This window comes from Staurois parvus, unplaced genomic scaffold, assembly GCF_062004578.1.
Source record: "Staurois parvus isolate SC_StPar_1 unplaced genomic scaffold, SC_StPar_1.0 ptg000130l, whole genome shotgun sequence".
NCBI classification, from domain to species: Eukaryota; Metazoa; Chordata; class Amphibia; order Anura; family Ranidae; genus Staurois; species Staurois parvus.
In genome coordinates, this window is record NW_028317926.1 from 40,142 (window position 1) to 62,317 (window position 22,176).

At 40.3% G+C, this 22,176-nt stretch overlaps 1 protein-coding gene across 1 annotated transcript in view; it reads right to left on the minus strand.

The window, feature by feature from the left end:
- LOC149466411 (kinesin-like protein KIF15-A) overlaps nt 1-22,176 on the minus strand; it is a gene marked incomplete at its 3' end in the record, with an annotated part of 78,566 nt that overhangs the window by 39,308 nt on the left and 17,082 nt on the right. Inside the window, exons 7-10 of the mRNA XM_089672544.1 lie at nt 17,493-17,672; nt 14,446-14,655; nt 6,251-6,376; nt 4,019-4,141 (exon numbers count right to left, since the gene is read on the minus strand). Of these exons, the coding sequence (XP_089528670.1) occupies nt 4,019-4,141; nt 6,251-6,376; nt 14,446-14,655; nt 17,493-17,672 (639 nt within the window). The remainder of the gene's footprint in view (nt 1-4,018; nt 4,142-6,250; nt 6,377-14,445; nt 14,656-17,492; nt 17,673-22,176) is intronic.

Below are 22,176 nucleotides of genomic sequence, written 5' to 3' on the forward strand. Positions count from 1 at the left end.
CTGAGCCACCTAGAGATGATGAAGCAAAAAGCTAGTGCATTGTCGCAGGGACCATCTGGATACAGAAAATCATGCTTTGAAGGAAGCAGTGGCTGACAGGCTTAAATCGCGAACCACATCCAGGCAATGGAGAGAAATCTCCTTTTGATTAACTGCAACAGGACAGAGGGACAGAAAAACATCCTGGCTGAGGTAAAGGCAGAAACTACCAAGACAAGGAATGAAGTTCTGGGCTTCAATACCACACTGTCCAAGACAAGAAAGGATAAAGCCTCCAGCTTAGACCATTGCCTTGCAGAGGTCACGACTACAAAAATACCTTTCCACTTGTACCCATAAGGGAAATGTCCCTGGTACATTCAAAGGGCAGTTTAGAAGTGGCAAAAGAACTAGATTCATATCCTACAGAGTCAAAGAGGAACAAACATGGGAAGCCCCATGGGAAGCATCCTGAACAAAGTTCTTAAAGTGAAAGCAAGGTTGAAAAATGGCTGACAAGTAGGACTTTTATGTTGAACAGGAGCACTTAGACCACATTACTGGAGGGGATCACTTGTAAGTTTGGCAGAAAAGCTCCGGGGGCCCATTTTTTTTTTTGCGGAGGTTTACTTCTGCTTTAATCAATTAATAAGAAGTCAATAGTCCATAAAACAAAATAGCAAGAGCAAAAGACCCTTAAATAGTACGGAGAGCCAAATGCTGGTCCAGATCAAGCAAGGAGAGGATTCATTCAATGAAGAATCTTCTAGGGTGGAAGCCTGGAGACTCACACCATATGCCTTCCTCACAGAATAAAGAGAGACAATTTATCCAAAAACAACTGATATGTTGCACACAAACAGTTGAAAAACAATATTAAAATAAAATCCAGAAATATAAATAGGTCTAAATTATACTTTTTTTTTTTAATCTACAGTATTTGTTTATTTGAATATTTTTTAACAATTTGAATGCAACATATGGGAGGGGGGAGAAATATGGCATTCCTGTAAAAGGAACAGGTGTTCCCTTGCTTTCCAATGGGATTGGGGAGTCCAGGACCGCTGCTTTCTTTTAGGCCAGCTGAATACAGAGGGGAAGGTACATCCATATGTTCCCCTCCTTTGTGACATATTAAGCTGAAAGCGACAAGGATTTCATCACTTCTGGTTTTGGTTTGTCATTTCCCAACCGTTACCGATCACACAAGCATCTGATCAAATCGATCTTGGTATGATCAGATGCTTTTCAGGACAGAAGAGAGAACTGGGGTCTGACAGAGACCATGGAAAAAAAAAAAAGTAAAATTTAAAACTTTTTTTCTTTTTAAAGAGCCCCTATCCCCATGTGTCATTGCAAATACACAAGTAGGACCCACACGCATATGTAAACTGTGACCACACCACACATATGAGGTATCGCCACAAATATACAAGTGAGAGCAAATTTGGTACCCTGTAAAGGCTTTTAAAGTGTCAGCTTTGAATAATTTAATGTACTGAACTTATGTCGCCATTCCATGAGCATACACAATTTTAAAAAGAGTGACATGATGGGTATCAATTTACTCTGTATTATATCATCATCCTTTATGTAGTGTTTGTGTTCACTAAAATTCATTAAAGTATCTTTTCCTGAAAATTTGCACTTGATAAACTGTTGCGCAAATATTGGAAAGATATACAAATTGCAACAGCCATCATTTTAGTCTCCAGGGGTCTTGCTTTCAAAAAAATTTATACATGCTGGTGGTTCCAAGTCATTTTCTAGCAAAAAAAAAAGAATGCAGATTTTTACTTGTATGTGTGAAATATCAGAGCTGGCCCAGTATGTAAAGTGCTTAACCAGAGTTCTATGTGCCTCTGCATGGCTAACAGAGGCACATAGATGTGGCTCAGTAGTTTAAAGGTTTGTAGCAAGGTAGCAAGTCATCAAAGCTGAAGCATAAGGCTCCAGACATCTCTTCCACCTATTCAATCAAAGAGGGTGCTATCTAGGCGGTGAAGAGGTCCCTTTTTGAGGCATCTTATCCCGTTCTGATACAGGTTGACATAGTAAAGTCACTGCCAACACAGGACTGAGGGCAGAACTTGCCAGAGCAAAACAGATCAGTAGAATCCTTAACCACTTGCTCTCCTGAGGATTTACCCCCCTTAATGACCAGGCCTCTTTTTACTACTCGGCACGGCACTAATTCAACTGATAATTGCGCGGTCATGCAACGCTGCACCCAAATTAAATTTACATCCTTTTTTTCACACAAATAGAGCTTTCTTTCGGTGGTATTTGATCACCTGTGCGCTTTTTATTTTTCATGCTATAAACAAAAAAAAAGACCAAAAATTTTGAACAAAAACAATATTTTTTACTTTCAGCTATAAGAAATATATAGTAAACTCAAAGTTGGTTATAAATTTAGGCCAAAATGCTACATGTTTTTGGTAAAAAAAAAATCCCAATAAGTATACATTGATTGCTTTGTGTGAAAGTTATAGCGTCTACAAACTATGGTATAGATACTGCAATTTACGCCATTTTTTTGCTATACAGCGCTGCGCTAGTTTAACGGACAATTGCGCAGTCATGCAATACGGTACATAAATGAAATTTACATCCTTTTTTTCCCCACAAACTGAGCTTTCTTTTGGTGGTATTTGATCGCCTGTGCGGTTTTTATTTTTTGCGCTATAAAAAAAAAAAAAAAAAAAGGCTGACAGTTTTGAGGAAAAAAAAATATTTTGGACTTTTTGCTATAAAACATGTCCAGTAAAAAAAAAAAAAAAAAAAAAAATGTAAAAATCAAATTTAGTCATAAATTTCTGCCAAAATGTATTCTGCGACATGTCTTTGCTAAAAAAAAAAAAAAAAACCCAATACGTGTAAATTAATTGGTTTACGTGAAAATTATAGCGTTTACAAATGGCGGGAAAGATACTGGGATTTTTAAAAAAAAATTTTTATACTAATAATGGCGGCGATAAGTGACTTATGGTGGCGATCAGCGACTTATGGCAAGACTGCGGCGTGACACCAATACAGTGATCAGTGCAAAAAAAAAAAAACACTAACACTGTACTAATGGCACTGGGGAGGAAGGGGTTAACTTTTTATTTACTGAAAGGGTTAACTGTGTGAAGGGAGTGTTTTACTAGGGGGCGGGGGTGTGTACTGCACGGGAACAAGGTTGATCCGGAGAGATAAACTCTTCTCTCCGGATCAGCATGTCAGGAGTTGACAGGGGACTGACAGAAAACACTGCAGCCGTCCTGTCAGTGATTGCCGCTAATCGCAGGGACACGGTAGGTAATGACTGGCCGTGACCCGGCGACTGACACCCACGGCCGCGATCGGCGGGACAGGTAAAGCGGGCACGCGCCTCACGTACGCCCCCTACCTGTTTTTCAAACACACGTTTTAAAACGTGGTTTTGCCCAGCCGTGCTGACCTGCCACCGTATTTCTACAGTGGCTGGTCGGCAAGAAGTTAAGGGAAAACATGCCATCTACCTTCCAAGTTGTTTTCTTAATAAAGAGGAATCATTGGCACATCCAATGTGGGTACAGTCCACTGTTTAATTCCCTCTTGATGGAGGGAGAAGTTCTGTTACACACTCATCTGGGGCCCAGAACCCTTCAGGGTGTTTCCAGTTTGCACAGAAGAGGATTTCAAACAGCGTGTGTAATGGAAAGGTTTGTATTAGTGTAGAAGCTCTGAAGAGACCCAAGGTTGGAGAATTTCCAAACGTGCAAACAGAAGTGCTGCCAGTTACACAAGAACAGCATATTCTGTAATACCTGTCATTGGACAAAATTGCTGTATGCTGCAGCTGTAGCTCCCTGGTGCCACAACAGGTATATTTTACTTTGTACAGACATGTGCAAGAGCCCTTGATTTACAGTGTTGACTAAAGTGAATCCTTCAAAAAAAAAAATTGAAGCCTATGTAGTTGCTTATTGGGCCATAATTAAAAATTCTCTGTATCAAAATTCAAACTCATTGCTCAAGAGAGTAAACAACAATAGTAAAATTTAAATATTACCTTGTTTTTAATTAGTTTTGCTCTCTGAGCAAAATGAAGCGTAGAAAGCGTTTCCCCGAAACTCTTGGATCCAGGATGAACATTTGCAATGATAAAGGTTTTTGCATTACCTCCAAGAGAATCCTGAAAATTTAAGAGTGAAAACAAATACGTCAAACAAAAACACAAATTCTGAACAAGGTGGCACATCTTCTAACAGATCTATTTTTAAGTGCCTGGTCATACTGGTGCGATTTTCGAATTGCAATCGTACCTGAAATCGCATCTAATGATTGTGAATGTCAGTGTCTTAACATGTGCAATTTACTGCAGTGCGATTTCTAAAGTAGTTCTTCCATTACTTTTTCTGCATTTTTGTTGCAATTTCACATACATAGAATATAATGGAAATTGCACTGCAAATTGCAAGAAATCATTGAAAATCTTCACAAGTAGCAATAAAGTCATTAGAAATCGCTCCTGAAATCACGATGAAATTGCACACAAATTGCACGATTTAAAATCGCAGCGGTGTGACCAGTGACTTAAGGAAAATTCTTTAACCTAAAATAAAGGCAGAAAGGGTGGTGCTTGGATACTGGAAAAACTTTGCTAATTAAAAGTTTGAAGGTTACTTCCTTTAACCATTTGCAGTAGGTAATACTAATCAAGGAAGGTGCAGTTAAAGTAGTTGGAAAGACTCAAGGTTTTTTACCTTCATGCATTCTATGCAAGGTAAAAAGCCTTCTGTGTGCAGCAGTGCCCCCAGTCCCCTCATTACTTACCTGAGCCCCATCGATGTGCATAACAGCCTCAGCTGTCCCTGGTCTCTGTCTCCTCATTGGCTGAGATAGCAAGCGAGAGCCATTGGCTCCCACTGCTGTCAATCACAGCCAGTCAGCCAATGAGGAGAGAGAAGGGGTGGGGCCAAGTCATAGCTCCATAGATGAATGGACACATGGAGCAGCGGCTTGGGAACAGCCTGCTTGAGTGCCCCCCATAGCAAGCTGCTTGCTATGGTGGCACCCAACGGAAAGGAGGAGCTAGGAGCACCGACGGGGCCAGAGAAGAGGAGAATCCAGGCTGCACTGTGCAAATCCACTGCACACAGCAAGCAAGTATAACAAAACAATATAATAGTATTTTACAAAAATAAAAAATTTGCCTTTAGTATCGCTTTAATCTAACCAGGGGTTTAATCATAATGTAGGATTAAGTCCCTGCTGGGGTAAAATGTGTTAAAACTATAGCTGAGCAGTTAAAGCAGAAACTATTCATAATGTTTCACATCTTAAATTAAAAGAAATATGTGAGATCTATATAGATTATATAAAAAGATACATGTACATTACAGAAAAACACAGAACAGCATTCAAGTAAAAGCAACATAACTTTTGGGTAAATGGAATACAAAAACAAATACTCTGAACATGCACTGTATATTAGTTTTCCACTTATGACTGCAACCAAAAAACGTTCCATCAGTGGTCTGCACTTCCGTCTTGAGCGCTGGGTTCCCAGGTCTGAATCCAGGTTAGCCAGGACACTACCTCCTGGAGTTTGCACATCCATCCTCTCTGTGCTTGCATGGTTTTCATCAGTCAGCCAGTTTCCTCCCATACTCCAAAATATATGCTGGTGGGTTAATTGGCCCCAAGTATGCGTGCTTATAAGAGAGTAAAGCCGGCCATAGACAGGTTGAATCCCGAAAGAAGTTTCTTTAGAAAATCTTTTCTAAGAATTTTCGTTCGAAATTTTGTGGGTCAGAAACGGCTGATTTTCGTGTGACCATCGAATTTGAGTGATCGGGCATGTTGGAATCTTTTTGAAAAACAAACAAATTTCAAAGCAATGATGGGACAATCGTACGAGAATATAAACTAAAGAAAGAAAATTCTGGATAGAAAAGAAAATTCTTGGCTACAAAAATTATTTTCTGTAACATGAGGTGAAATTGAAGGCTTGGTTATTTGAATTTCGAAATCAATGGTGGCGCCATCTGATTTCAAAATGCACAAAATTTCCAAATCAACGGTGGAGCCATTTGATTAAAAAAAAAGTATGAAATTTCCAATTTTCTAAAGAATTGTTCAGAATTTGACCCATGTATGGCCTGCATTACCTTAGATTGTAAGCATCTTGAGGGCAGTGACTGATGGAAATGAATAGTATGTACAGCGTGAATCAAAAGTGCTATATAAATACTTGCAATAAATACATATATGTTCAGTATGTCTATGCATAAATGCTTACCCGTAACAAAAATGTAAGTTTGGAGTCTCTGTAACATATGTGTCTTTGCCTTCCATTAGCCACATCCACCAAGGCTGTGATCACCTGACCCAGGCAACTCAGCGATCGATTTATGCTGCCAGCCTCCTACAAAAAAAACAAACAATTAAAATGAACAGGACTTCCTGTGAAACTAGCAATACAATTATCAAAATTTCACTTGAAATTTTATTACATGCAATTTTTTTATGCAAACCACTTTGCAATTACAAGTAAAAATAGTACATGCATGCAACTTGTACCTCTGTAGACTTATTAATAAAGCACAGAATGTGACTTTCACCAAACAGTCACTGCAGGTGAATCGCAGCTTTATAAATACATCCTTCAACCACTTCGCCTCTCGCACTTGTTCACCCCCTATGGACCAGAGCAATTTTTACATTTGTGCTATGGGCCTGTTTATTTGGTGATAACTTTGTGATTACTTAACCCCTTAGCGCCGGTGCCTCCCGGCCCTTTAAGGGTTTCAGAAGCCGGGAGGTGGGGCGAGGTTTAGGGTCATGTGACCACCGTGACACGCAGTCATTGCGGTCACATGATCGGGAAAGGTCCCGATCGAAAGATCATCGGGACCTTTCTGTGAGTACTGGACGTGTGTACTGGGAGAGTGCAGGGCGCGCGCTCTTAGCACATATGTTCTTTTTTAATAGAACACAAATGTGCGGCCGCTCGGCGTCTAGGGCTAGACACCGGAAGGCCACACATTTGCGTTCAGCCGGCGTGAAGAGGTTAAGAAGATAAAAATGTAATACATGCGTTATTATTTTTCAGGACAAACAAGGCTCTCTTTTCATGAATATTGTCTTGCAACAATGATTTTTTTTCCCCCAATCATTAAACAGAACAAAACACACTTATTTTTTGGAGCAGTGTTCTTTAAAAAAAAAAAAATTGTGCTACTGCACATAAAAATGCATATTTTACAGTATTTGGTAATTTGTCCGGTTTAAAATGACACTAAAATTATGATTCTGGTACAAAAGGATTGCAAAGTTATTTACAAATTAAGTAAAGTGGGGTTTATTAAAGTCTGCACTTTTTTCAAATGTGAAATTTTGTAAATTTATGTTAAAAGATGTAAAAATATTAACGAACAAAAGAAGACAAGTTTAAAATGTTGATAAAATAGAAACAAAACAAAAAAATTAGCAGGAAAATAATTGAATGGAGATGTAGAATAAGGAGTTAACTAGGGCTGATTAAACCGAGTGTTAATAAGGGGTTAAACAGAGGAAGATTTAATTTAAAAAATATTTATTTATTTTAAACTTGTCAATTTGCTTTAACTGACTTCATCTGCAGATAGAAGGTCACCTCTTTGCTCTGTAGCTGAATAAACAGAAAGATACAAAAATGAAAATTGTTTCTTTGTATGTCTCAGTATTCATGGTTGAGCAATGTTGCTAAACATTGCCAGACAAAAATTTTTTGACAGCTCCAGCTGTCAGAACTTTCTCTGTGTAGTGGCCAATGCCACTTTGATTAATCAGAGCTGAACTGTACTGGGACAGGGGAGGTCCTGGCAGGGGGGCAGAAGGATTGGAGATGTTACACACACCCTGTGTACAGTGACACTTTTTGGGGGCGTTTCTAACTTGCCGAGAGTCTGCAACTGGAGGCGATAAGCCACAGAAGGTCTTCCTAGTGCCAGGGAGAACAAGAAGAAGGCCTGTTCAATGCCTGGAGAACTCCCAGCAGCACCAATAATTAGCATGTCTCATAGCCTCTGCCTGTGTACTAGGTACAGGTTGATAGAAGCCCCTGCATGTTTTGGTAGAGGTTGTCAAGTAACCTAAAATCTAATAGCTGACCTTGCACTTTTCTTCACACATTCTTTTTAATTCCATTAGAACTGAGCAGCAAGATGAAAAGCGGGAACACACACACGCATACACACACTATACAAGTACCTTAGCATTGTCTAGTAAAAAAATAAAGAAAAAAATGTATTCCGAACATGCAATGTGTATGTAACTGAGTAAATATCACCTTCATGTCTGAAATATCAATTTATTACTGTGTTCCATTATATTTGCCTTTGCAGCTCTCAAATAAAAACGTGCCTCGTGGTTGCATATACACTTATACTTTATGGGTCCTGCAGCCACCGTGTAACTGGATTTTGTACTAACCATAAACCTCTTTTCCTGGAGTCCATCAAGGACACAGGAAGCCTCTTGTCACCTACAGAAGGTCTGGACTGGCACAAAACAAATTGAAAAAAAATCAAAAAACAGAAAAAAAAAAAAAAAAAAAGATAGCCACTCCTATCACCATGCCTCAGTTTTGCAGCAAAGCAGTACCAAGAGCATGATTAAAAAAAGAGGGGCGAGACATGTGTCCCTTGATTCTAAGAAAAGGATCTTGCGGCAATTACAGATATCCTATTTTCATTCTCAGTACTATAAATAAAATTCTATACAAAGAGGGGGGAGAACAGGGTGAGCTCTATGCGTTTCGCGGTCCAAGCTGCTTCATCGGGACCAGTACATATCAGACTCTATATTCCAATCCAAGATGCATGTGGCTATTCGGGTGTAACCGTCAGCAGTCAGCCCAAGACCTGCCAGTGAGGGAGAGACATCCCCAGAACCATGCACCATTCCCAAAGCTAGAGACTGGAGCATGCTAGGACAGACTGGGTCATCACCTCAACAAACTCCAATATTTGCAATGTACCCAGATAGAACATACTTAAACCCTTAGCACTATTGGTGCACCAAAATGAAAATTCTTGGACCGAAACGTTAGCCGAAAACCGAAATAGAGTTTAAAAAAACCCAAAAAACTTAACATATATAAAATTGTATTATATTTGACTTTTTAATATCCTGAATTTAAATTAATATGAATTTATTTTCAGCATCTTTTGGCCAATAGGCTGCTTCTACACTGAGCAGTTTTTGCAGCGCTTTTGCATTTAAAAAAAAAAGCCTTCGAAAAATGCATCCCTTTAATCACTTACTCTCCTGAGGATTTACCCCCCTTCCTGACCAGGCCATTTTTTGCGTTACAGCGATTCGTTACTTTAACTGACAATTGCTCCCCCGCTCCACATTAAGGATTGGCACCTTTGGGGGGCGGGGGGGAGCAGGTACCCGAATTTGACAGGTACCCACTCCCACTTCCGGTTAAATCGCCTATGCGATTGGAAGCGGAAGGTGTCCTCCCTCTCTGCAGTCTTTTGGGACACGTGACAGGTCCCAGAAGACTACAGGACCATTCATGAAGTAAAGCGCTACTTGCGCATGGGCAGTAGGTACACGGCTGAGAAGCCACAAGCAATCACAGCTGGGTGGCCATACTGAAGATGCCGGCCTCCTGGAATACAGGACGGCCGGTGAAACGGGCTGCGTGGGACACACCACGGGACAGGTAAGTGGATGTTTTTTTAAGAGTCAGCAGCTACAGTTTTTGTAGCAGCTGACTTATTTTTGACCGGTGAGTGGAACTCCACTTTAAGGGGGTAAATCCTCTGGAGGGAAAGTGGTTAATACAAGTTGTTTTCTCTCCCCATAGATATAGCTGCGGCATGGTGTAGAGATTATCAACATCACCGCGGACCAAGCCATCCGTTTCATTTTCTTTTAAGATCGATAATTAACTTAAATGAACTTAACGGAGTTACATAAGGGCAGCACAGTGGCATAGTGGTTAGCACTCAAGCCTTGCAGCATGGTTAAGTTCAGTAGAGTAGAGTAGGAACTAAACAGAAAGGGATTACTTTGACACAGTTGGCCAGCTTAAACATGCATAGCAATGTATGGGAACTAAAAATCCCTGATTTTATGCAAAGTTTCCTAGAAAGGCTGAATAGCAGTGTGCAGAGGATTCATTCAGAATTTGTAATAAAGTGTCGGAACAGTATTTGTATCAAGCTGGTCAAGCATTAATTATCATTCACCTACACACATGCATAGAATATCATAAAAGGAAACTCATCATTGTCCACATTTTCTCTATTGATATCAGAAATGTAATAAATCAGACACAGCCATTCATACAGTAACTATATTTCTATTCAGTTCACGGTAATTAAAATGTTCACGCTACCCAACTAAAGCTAGCCATAGAAGGATAGAATTTAGAACAAAAATTAGTATGAAAAGGTGTATGAAAGTTGTCAGAACATTTGAATGTCAATCAAAAGATGTATGAATAGACTTTACTAAATGAAAACCACATACTTGGTTAGAAAATTGTCTGTTTGAGAAATAGTTGGCGTCAGTGGAAGGAATTAGGTTTCATCATTGTCAGTGGCAGGAAAAGTGCCCCATTGTTGGCATCAGTGGCATGAATAGTGCCTCAAAGGCCATATAAAAGGCAAGCAAAGGGCTGCACCCAGCCCCAAGGCTGAAGTTTGGAGACGACTGGTCTACGTCATTATGATGGTGTCACAATCTTGCCATTAGATTCATGTCTAATTTTTTCCGCTAAATTCCAGAGGATCAAACAAATGAGTGACACCTTTACTAGCTTTGAAACATCTCAATGGAGCACCTTCGGTAAATAGGAATTCATTTGGTGAGGCAACTTTGTTGGATATAAAGCAACTATCAGTTTTGGGCAGCTGCCCAAGTTTAGACTTGCTTAGTTTTCTATAAAATTATGCATGAAGGTAAAAAACTTCAGCCTTTAGAACCACTGGGTACACAGTTTTTTTTTGTGTTCCCATTCAACCCAGCGTAGTAATGAAAAAAACTGACAGATCGCTGTACCAACACAAAGATGTTAGTGTGGGCTCTTCCCCGCTGTGCTACTGTGTTCTGAGAGGGGGACTGTGTTCTGACAGGGTGACTGGCCATTGGCTGATCGACTGCTGTTTGGTTGCTGGTTTTCCAGCATGTCTGTTTGACAGAAGAAGTTTGTGTGACCATACAGGTAACTGTACACACTGACTGAATGTTGGCCGATTTCTGCTGAATTGGCCAATATTCAGATTGTGTGTACCCAGCTTTATTGTTAGTGTATTTTATGTGTAGCCCAAGACAATTCCTTTTTTCTTCCAATGTGGCCCAGGAGGGTTAAAAGGTTGGACACTAGTGGTGCACCAAAATGAAAAATCTTGGACCGAAACCGTAAATTCAGGATGCATTTGGCCAAAAAAATTAAATGGAGTTTATTAAAAAAATGTTTTAAATATATAAAAATTGTATTATACTCGACTTTTTAAATGGAGTTCACTAATGTAAAATTAATATGAATTTATTTTCAGCACCTTTCGGCCAATAGGCTGCTTTCACACTGATCAGTTTTTGCAGTGCTTTTGCGTATAAAAAAAAAAAAAAAAAAAAAAAAAAAGCACAAAAAAAGCTCAAGAAATATGCATCCCTTTAAATTAAATATACGTCGTCTTCACACTGGTCCCATTGTGCTTCCCTTGCAGCGCTAAAAATCCTGCTTACTACATTTTTGGTGCATATTTGGCAAGTTAAAAAAAAAAAACAAACAAAAAGAAAAAAAAAACAAAAACACAAACCACGCACCAAGAAATGCACCTCCCCATTGAGTCCTGGTGCACACCACTGCGGTTGTTGGACTGTAGTGCGTTATTACAAAAAGCCCTATTTAACATGGTTTATTTTTGGACTTGTTCCCATCCATGCATTTTTTGAGCTGCTGCGTTTTTGGAATGGGTCAGGGACTTTAAGCGCAAAACGCTGGGTTTTTGGTTCAATAGCCTTCAAATGGAGATGCTACAGAAAATGCATGCAGTATTTTTGATGCGTATTGACAAGCTTGTCGTGTTTTGAATCTGCCCAACAACTAGTTGGCCAACAACCCCCCCCCCCCAAACATTCAAAACTGCGTCAAAAAACTTGTGTATAAAACACGACACGGACTGAAAAAAGCACGGACAATAACACAACTGCATTAGTGTGCACCAGGCCTGAAATGCAATGCAAATGCAGCAAAAAACACACGCTTTGCATTTTATATATGTTTTGCATTTTTAATCTGCCCAGCAAAAAGTTGGCCAAAAAAAAAAAAATTCAAAAACCGCAAAACACATCAAAAAATGCATCAAAAATGTGCAAACTCAAAAAGCACTCCAAATATGGACAAAACGCAAACTGTGTGTTTGAATCAGGCCTGTAATGCATTGAAAACCCATCAAAAACGCACACTTTTCCCCAGTCACATGACCTATGAAAAACACACACCCAAAACATGGTAAAATCGCAGCAAAAATCATGCATTTTCGTCGCCCATTAATTGGCACCTTTTTTTCAATCTGCAAAATGCCAATAACACTATTTTCGGCCAATACATTTCAGCTGCTGATATTTCGGGGCATCCCTACTTAGCACATCAGGAAGATATTCAAACACCACCACCATCACGGACATGCACCACTCAAAGAACCACCTGAAGATCCCTTATGCCCAAAGTTGGCATCAAATATCCACCCATCCTGGTACAACTGAAGACCAGGTGGAAGCCTTGCAGATGCTGAAAGCAGATGCTGAAAGCACAGTTGCTGGATGCTGAAAGCACAAGAAGCTCTTGCATATCTGATAGAGTGTGTCCTGACAAGAAAGGGTGGAACCCCATTCTTGAGACCATGTTTAGATGACTGTTTGAGCAATCTATGTATGTTGGAGGAAGACACAAATGAACCTTCACAGGTGTACCTTTACATTTGTAAAACCATGACTATCAGCATGGGATGAAGGACAGAGCAGCTAGCAAGTGCAGAGTTCAAGAGGGCTTCCAACTACTTTTTGTTTGGTACCCTAAACACAAGCATGTCTTCCACTGGAACAGTAAAGCACCTTGTTAAAGCAGAACACTGCTGGATCCACAGTGGAGATAAATCCCTTTTCCACAAAATTTTTCAGCCTGACATCACACGGATCATGGGTACAATGCTTTGCAGGCTCCTGTAGGATTTTTTTTTATCCTGCAAAAATATGTGCATTTATTATTTTTCCTTAAAGCTGAACTTAGCCTTTAAATGTTCCACACTGAGGCACTGTTACTGTCCTACACAAAGACTGATCGTTTGAATTGTTATATATCGAAACTTAGACTTCTACAAGAAAGGTAAAAAGGAACTTCAGAACCTTCCACCAATATCCGCTATCTCTTTTACATGAACCTGACAAAAAACAAAAACAAAACTAGCCAGGAAGCACTAAAACTTTTCCTGACAATATTTTCCATAGTCAGCAAAACATTTTGGGGGGAGAGGATCAGTAAAGCCTCAACAACACTTTTCTGGCTGTATGGTACTTTTTGCCAGATTGAAAAATACCTGCTGATTTACTGATACGTGCAGCAGATTAAGGTAGTTCTTAGTAGCGTCACTTTCATAGAGAAATACACTGGAGGTAATGTCTGTTCCTGCAAATTGCTGTAGAGGGACAGGCAGTATGCCTGTCTCTGTACATGTTTGTCACCGCTACCAACAACCCCCCCCCACCTCTTACTTGTAAGGATGCTTTCGATTTCACAGCCAACAGGCTTCTAGTTACTTCTAACGCTGACAGTGCACAGAGCTTGATGGGTAAGATGAGACACTAGTTCCCCATTAGGGCTGCTCTCTCCTTGTGCTAGACAACAGGCAGTGGGTGGATTCTGTAACCAAAAGCAAGATGTCTATTGGCTATAGGCTTACTGCCTGCTGTCAATCACAAGGGTAGCAGGCCTAATGAGAAACTATAATCCACATCAAGATCGGTCCACCCACCTTCAAGAAATCCTTTGCTGCATTTGTAAAATAGACCACGCAGAAGCCATGAGAAGAAAGCACCACTGCACTGAGGACAGAGTGCGAGTATGGTCATTCCTGCCTCAGTGGACCTCTGTACGTGGTGCTGGCCCCAAATTCACGTACCTGTTTCCAACAAGCACATCAATCTGTTTTCCCCACAAACATTTCATGTGCCCAGGCAAGATGGAATACTACAGAATGCCACAGTCACCCTTTATGAATTACCCCATTTGTGTGCACCCAGGGAACATCTGAACCAAGGTACAGTCTGCACCCCATTCCTTTACTTCAGTTTCAGGTCAGAGCATGAACACATCTTCCATGGCATCCGATAATGCAACGCAGACATCTTAAACATTAGTAGTACTATAAACCAATAGCTCCATATACAAAAATGACTGTTAATAGGAATTAAAGATATCAATGTTTAGCTCACCTTAAGCCTGACTCCTTCAGTATGAGTGTCTTTCTGTCTTTCTGATCCAGCAAGATCCACGAGGTTAAGTTGTGAAGATCTTATGTTTACAATTTCATTAACTTTTTCCATAGATTCAATTGTGACAGTGAAGACAGCATGAGACCTGGAGGATTCTCTGTTCATCGAGGTTGAAGCTACTCGCCTATTCCGCCATCCAGTAGAAAGAACCTGGCAAGATATCAAAAAAATATGGCATTACAAAACCAAAGCACATTACCAAGCATACGATACATATATTAAAAATAAGTTCACGGTCATGAATTAGGATCAGAGATTAGCATGCTGACCAGCTCCAGCAGCTGTCCATTCCTGGATGCATTAGGGGGTAGTGTGGCTCCCTTTTGTTTTGTGCAAACTATGAGGTGTACAAAATGTATACTTCATTGATGGTGCTGTACAGCAGTGCAATGTGCTGCGCTACCATACAGTACCATGTGATTCTGTATGATACGCTACATTAAAATGCAACATACCTGCATTTTGTAGCAGCATGCTGAATGGCACACCAAGACAATTGTTTCATGTGTGTTCTTGCAGTGACAGATGTTTTACAATGCAATAAAATGTCTGTCAACGCAAGAATTAGTCCCCATGTGCAAAGGCCAAATTTCCTGGTAAATTTAGTAATAATTGCTCATTGGAGCTCCTACTCATGCGACTCAGGATTCCCAAGAAATTTAAAAGGCACAATTCTGAATTATCAGACAGGGAACAAGAAATGTTGCCTGGATACTAAGTAACCCTGGTTTTCCACCACTATATCCAAGGAACCAGACAATACATGAGCAAGTGTAGGGGGCCTAACATTAGCAAGAGGAAAGTAGCTTGCACTTCAATATAGCATATGTGCAAAAAAAAAAAAAATTGTGATTTGTTTCCCCCCTGTAAAATCATTTTCTTGGAGTACACAAAAAACTTCATATTCATGACTACTTGGGTTATGCTTCCATCTTCAGGTAAATGGATACTGCCAAGGCATAACCCTCTTAGCTCAGGTAAGCAATGAGGACCACCCCCCCTGCAAAAAAAGGATTTTAACAGACAAACTAAAAATCCTAAATTGTAGATCACAGGACACAGAGAACTTTGTATTTATGACTACTTGGGATTACTTAGGGATGATGCTGAATTGCCCCAGAAGCACCAACACTCCTGGTGGAATGGGCCCTAGCCAGGCATGGTGCCTAGCCATGAAAGCTGCCGTATGGAATCTTTATGGCATTTTACACCCCACAGGGATCAGCCACAAGCCTAAATACTGAAAGTGGTAGTCAAACGCTCCCAACAAGTCTCCCCAAATACTTTCAATGCTACTGTGGTGTAGTTCTCCGCCCAAGAAAACAGCCCAAAAAGGCGCAACACCACCAGGGGGAAAGGCTGCTACCTGCACCCCCTAGCTCAGGGGTGCTCACCTGTCCATTAAGCTAGGCTAACAGGCCCAATCTTTAGCCATCATGGCCGCACCCTTCAGGGACTCCGCTCCCACAGACCTGTAGAGTAAACTAACAGCGAGTTCACCTGGTATACTACCCAGGAGACCGCTACTCAAAGGATCTAGTGCCAACTGGTGGCATTAAAAGCCACCACTGCTCTTGCACGAAAGGTCTGGGTACCATCCTTCTTGGCCTAATGGCTGCAGCGACCAATTGGGATGAACCCATCCTCTATCCCATCAGGTGTGTTAGGAACCAGGAAAACTAAAGCTTACAAGAGGAAGTCTTCAAAGATGTAAGTAGGCAAATCCATAACCTATGGACACTAGCAAAAACTGAGGTATAGCTGAGCTGGAAGGGGTTATGCCTGGGCAGGGATTGCTGACATTTTTGGCAAGTGTCCTGGCATTTGCAAGGCCTCTGAAACTATGATAGGTAGTCAGGAAGTGTAATGAGGAAATGAAGCCCTTTGAAAGCCTGAAGGTGCTTATTGGATTTTGGGGTCCTGTACTTGGCTAGACTGAAGGATGTAAAACAACTGGGTAATAAATTGCTCTTGCGTGCACTAAAACTAACCAGTTCATTTTTTCTGAAAGTATTCATTTGATAATCTGTTGCGCTAATTTTGTGGGACATTAAAAAGAGAATAAAATTGTGGCAGTTGCTTTTTTTTTTTTTTCAAGGGTTTCAGCTTTCAAAAAACATATGTTTGGGGATTTTAACTCATCTTTAGGCCTAAACTGTGCCATAAACAGCTCTGGCAACAAAATGGTTAAAAGGACCAATTTACACTTGCCTTGCAGTAAAACACAAATTTTACTGCATGAAAATAAATCTCAAGTAGAAATCCTATTTCTTTCCTGTATGGCTGGTTCACCTCCATGCACTGCAGGTTAGGGAGTTTTTCAAAGTGAATTTACACTCTCCGGCCACTTTACTGGGCACACCTGTTCAACTGCTTGGTAACACAAATTGCTAGTCAGCCAATCACATGGCAGCAACTCGGTGCATTTAGGCATCTAGATGTGGTGAAGACAACTTGCTGAAGTTCAAACCAAGCATCGGAATGGGGAAGAGAGGGGATTTAGGTGATTTTGAACGTGGCATGGTTGTTGGTGCCAGACAAGCTGGTCTGAGTATTTCAACTGCCAATCTACTGGGATTTTCATGCACAACCATCTCTAGGGTTTACAGAGAATGGTCCAAAAAGAGAAAATATCCCGTGAGCAGCAGTTGTGTGGATGAAAATGCCTTGATGTCAGAGAATGGGCAGACTGGTTTGAGATGATAGAAAGACAACAGTAACTCAAATAACCACTTGTTACAACCAAGGATTGCATAATATCATCTCTGAACGACCAACACGTAGTAACCTGAAGCATATGGGCTACAGCAGCAGAATCCCACACCGGGTAGCAAGGTGTACCTAATAAAATGTCTGGTGAATGTATATTTCACAACACACATAAGCACGCTGCAGCACAAAGGCATAGATGTGAATGGTGCCAAATATAATCCAACACATGGAATTCCCCTCCTAATGTTGCAAATGTAATACATTTAAAAACATACCTGATATGCCTCAGCAGCAGAGGTCACTACTTGTTCAATAGCACCAACAACAAAGACTCCTTTCTTTATATGTTCCCTAAGCAAAAGTCCTGAAGATGCAGAGTCCAACAAGTCAAATATCTGTTCATTGTAGATTTCGATAAATGAACATTTACACAGAAAACTTTTGCCATCACCAGCCTGAAAAAGTAAAAAAAAAAAAAAACACAAATGTTAAAAATAGTGGGTTATGAGAAAAACAGGATTTTACGGTTAGTACAAAAATCCTTTCTTGCATTCCATTGAGGGACAAAAGAAGACCTAAACTCCACTACTACACCAGCATGCCTAAGTTTTGTGGCAAAGCTGTCCCAAAAACATGACTATAAAACACAGAAGGATGAGACATTTGTTCCCCCAATTGGCTCCAAGGAAAGCTTTTTAAAGCAATATTAAACCCCAAACCAAAATTGTATATATTTCAGTTTACCAGTCATTACTTTGTTACCCACTGTTTTCACCTGGTGACCTGGCCAGTATCACCTCCTGTCTTAGGGTGCCTACACTCTGGATGAAGAAGCAACAGATACACCATTGGACAGCAGCATGGTCAGTCTGGTGGGAGGGTAGTGTTAGATGCAGTTATAGAAACAGTTTTATTCCTTTTGGGATAAAGGTTTTACATAAATTGTGCTAGTAGTGTTAAATAGTTTGGCTCAACAATGGCTATATCTGCAGGACAGATTGTTCTGTTGAAAAACAGACTTACTGGCAGGATCACCAAGGGAAAATATAAAGGAAGAAAGACTAAAAAAAAAGTTTTGAATTTTTTTTTTTTAAAAGATTCTCATTCCAGTCATAAAAAATATCCAAAAAACTAAAATTTCATCATCAATTTAGGCCAAAATGTATTCTGCTACATGTTTTTGGTTAAAAAAAATCCCAATAAGTGTATATTGATTGCTTTGTGTGAAAGTTATAGCATCTACAAACTATGGTATAGATAATGGAATTTACACAGCCTTTACTTTCTGACTGCCCATCACATTTCTTGAGGTGCTAAAATACCAGGACAGTACAAACACCCCCAAATGACCCATTTACGGAAAGTAGACACCCTAAGCTATCCCTCAGCTATCTGATGAGAGGCATATTGAGTCTATGGAAGATTTTTTTTTTTTAACACAAGTTTTAGGAAAATGAAAAAAAAAATATATATATATTTTTTTTTAACGGTTGTCACTTAAATGATATATTGCTCACACAAGCCATGGGCATATGGGAAATTACACCCCAAAATACATTCTTCTACTTCTACCAAGTATGGGGATACCACATATGAGAATTTTGGGAGCCTACCCACATACAGGAGCCTGAAATCCAATGACCATTTTGAAAGCCTGAAGGTTCGTAACTTCCTCATTTCACTTCCTCACTACCTATCGCAGTTTCGGATGCCCTGAAATGCCAGGGTAGCACCAAACCCCCCCTCCCTAATGACCCCTTTTTGGAAAGTAGACACCCCAAGGAATTTAAAAATGGAGGCATGGTGAGTATTTTGCAAATTTCTTTTTTTATATTTCAAAACCTTGTGAGAAAAAATGAGAACATAGATGGGACTCATCAACATAGATTTTTTGCTTGGGAGTATAGACATCTGCAAATTTTTGGTTAAGGTTATTTGTGAGGGGCCAAATTTTGTGGAGCCGGTCAAATTCAGGGTCACCTCAGGGACGATAGAGTGTATCTTCGTTGAAATGCATAAAACACATTATACTCTCATATCTACGCCTGGCCATGGCAGCAGAGAACACAGGCATATGATGAACCGGATCTGTGGACCAATACAACCACAATTAATTTTTTTGTTTTTTTTTACTGATGCCCATGTCCAAATTTTAATTTGGAAACCGTAATGGGTTTCCATGCGAATGGTCTGGCAAGGTTTGAATTTGGGTTGGCAGCCATAAATTGTTGTGCATATAAATTGCCTTGATCCACAATCAATGCATACAGATCTTCCATGAAAAACAGCTCAAAAAGAAAAAAAATCAAGTGCTGTTTCCACCTGAATTTTGGGTTGGGCAGTGAAAGGGGGAAGTACGGGTGCCAATTCTGCGAACACTGCGGTTTTGTGTGCATTGTATCAAGTGACAGTGACCTACTGATACTGCACTTGCTGGGGGATTTTTGGGGACACTATACTAATGTGAACGCTGATCTGATCAAAGATATTGATCCGTTCAGACACTATACCAGCAATGGAGGTTTATTGTGTATGAGCATGTTCCTGGCAATCAAGGGGTTAAATGTGATTACTGGTGTACTGACAGGCAAGCTGACGCTATCTTGGAGGGGTGTGAAAACCACGGAAGCGCGAATCACGTATATATACACACACGTGATTTTTTGTACCCGTACCACCCTGTAGCGGTATTTCTGCTATAAGGCAGTCAGGAAGCGGTTACAGAAGTGGTTTGTTACGGTTCTGCATTACTGTAACTGACAATTGCGTGGTCATGCAACGCTGTACCCAAATTCAATTTGCGTCCATTTTTATCCATGAATTGAGGTTTCTTTGGTATTTGATTGCCTTTGCGGTTTTTATTTTTTGCGCAAAAAAAAAAAAAAAAAAGGTTAACTGTGTGATGGGAGTGGTTTACTAGAGAGCGGGGATGCTTCACTGTAAGCACGCTGATCTGACGGTTGTGCTAAGTCATCCCGAGCAGTGTGTAAACTATGCAGCCCTCCTCCCTGTTGGCGTTTGCCGGTAATCAACGAGCTCCGGCGGGTAATCACCAGATGGGACCCGGTGTTTGACACCTGCAAATCGGCGGCGCGGGTAGAGCGGGTGCGCGCTCCTACCTGGAAATGCAAAATCATATATATATACACACACACGTGATTTTGTGCAGTGGTGCCGCCCTGCCACAGTACAAGTACTGTGGCTGGTCGGCAACCAGTTAAACAAAACACACGCCACACCTGAGGGACTTTACATACAAAACTGGTATCAGACGAGGCCAGAACATTCACCTGTTAAAACGTGGGGAATGTGCAACACCCTGGTCACATCGGGTGCGACTTGGCATGCCATTTGCATGCCATGTGAGTTTCAAATTGTATGCCAAGTCGCACCCTACTGTCCGCTATTAAAGCAGTCATATTGGTGCAGTACCGACTTGGTCAGAGCCGCACCAATATCTATCTGTGTCAGATGTCTTGCAAGTCGCAGCTCAAATCGGCAAGTCACTCGACTTTGAAATCAAGTCGCATGACTTTAAAATCGGCTTTGGTGTGACCGGGTGTTAACATAAGAACAGGTGCCAGCCTTGCAAATCTTAGAAACAATAGCCTGATGCCAAAGAACCCCAGAGGTATTTACAGACCTATTAGGAGTACCATGCAGGGTGGCATTCTATCCTTGAGAGCATAAGTTTCCACAATGGTCTGTCTGAGAATCTATGAAGTGGTGAAATGAGAAGCTGGGTTACCATTGTCGGGACCATCAGGAAAGATAAAGCCAGTCTTTCTGAAAGAAGCAGTAGCAGCGAGAAACTCTTACAGCCAGAAGTACATCCAGGAAATGGAGAGGGTGGAGACAGAGGGACGGAAGAACTACAAGTAGCAAGTGGTTTACTTAGAAGATAAGTTAAGGGAGTAAATTGACTTTAAGAAAGGGAAATTGATTGTAGCAGGGATTTAAATTTGTGCATAGACTCCCAGCTCGATACATCATCGAGTGCACAGAGGGATAGAGGTAAAAGGTCTAAGATCTATTAAAAATTATATCAATGTCAACTAGTAGATGCATCAAACATGTAGGAGTAAGACTATACATTTTATTCTCCTGTACATGTGACATACGCTAGGTTGGATTATATAGTGATAGAACATAGATTATTGGAGTCCCTAATTAAATCTAATATTTAAGTTACATCATTATCAGACCATGCTCCTGTTACGATGAGATTGAAAGTGAGTGGGGTGCAGAATAAAACATATGCTTGGAAACTAAATGAGACACTCATCCAAGATCAAGAGACGGAGGTGAGAGTACGGGAAGAAATCGAGCAATATATTTTAGCAAATGAAACGGAGGGAGTCACAGTGGCATCAGTATGGGAAGCACATAAGGCGTATATAATGGGTATCCAGATTGCTATAGGTGTGGAAAAAAAAAAGAAAAGAAAAAGAGGGCAGAAAGGATAAAAAATATTTATAGAGGAACTACATACAGTTACATAAAAAAAGAACAGAAACAGAAGTACAACATATGATTATTATAAAAAGAGAAGAACTAAGTAATCTATTAGAACAAGAAACAAATAAGGTCTTTAATATGGTATTGAGAGAAAGATATCAGTGGGGGAATAGACCGGGCAAATTTCTGGCAAGGAAAGTCAGGGAAAAGAAAATAAATACATTTCATAGAGAAAATCAGGAATGAAAAAGGATTAGTTTACCCAACTAAAGTAATTGCTAGCGTATTTCAAACAAGATTATAGTTCCTTATATGCAGTTACTAAAGAATAAAAATCTGGAGGGAGATAGAAATATATAATGGAATGGGTGTATAATCCACAAGGGAAAAGTTGGGTAGGGATTGAATTAACAGAGTGAAGCACAATTAGATAAAATTATTTGGATTCCACAACAGTATCGAATGTTTTCTGAAAATACTAGCACTTTAACTAAGAATGTA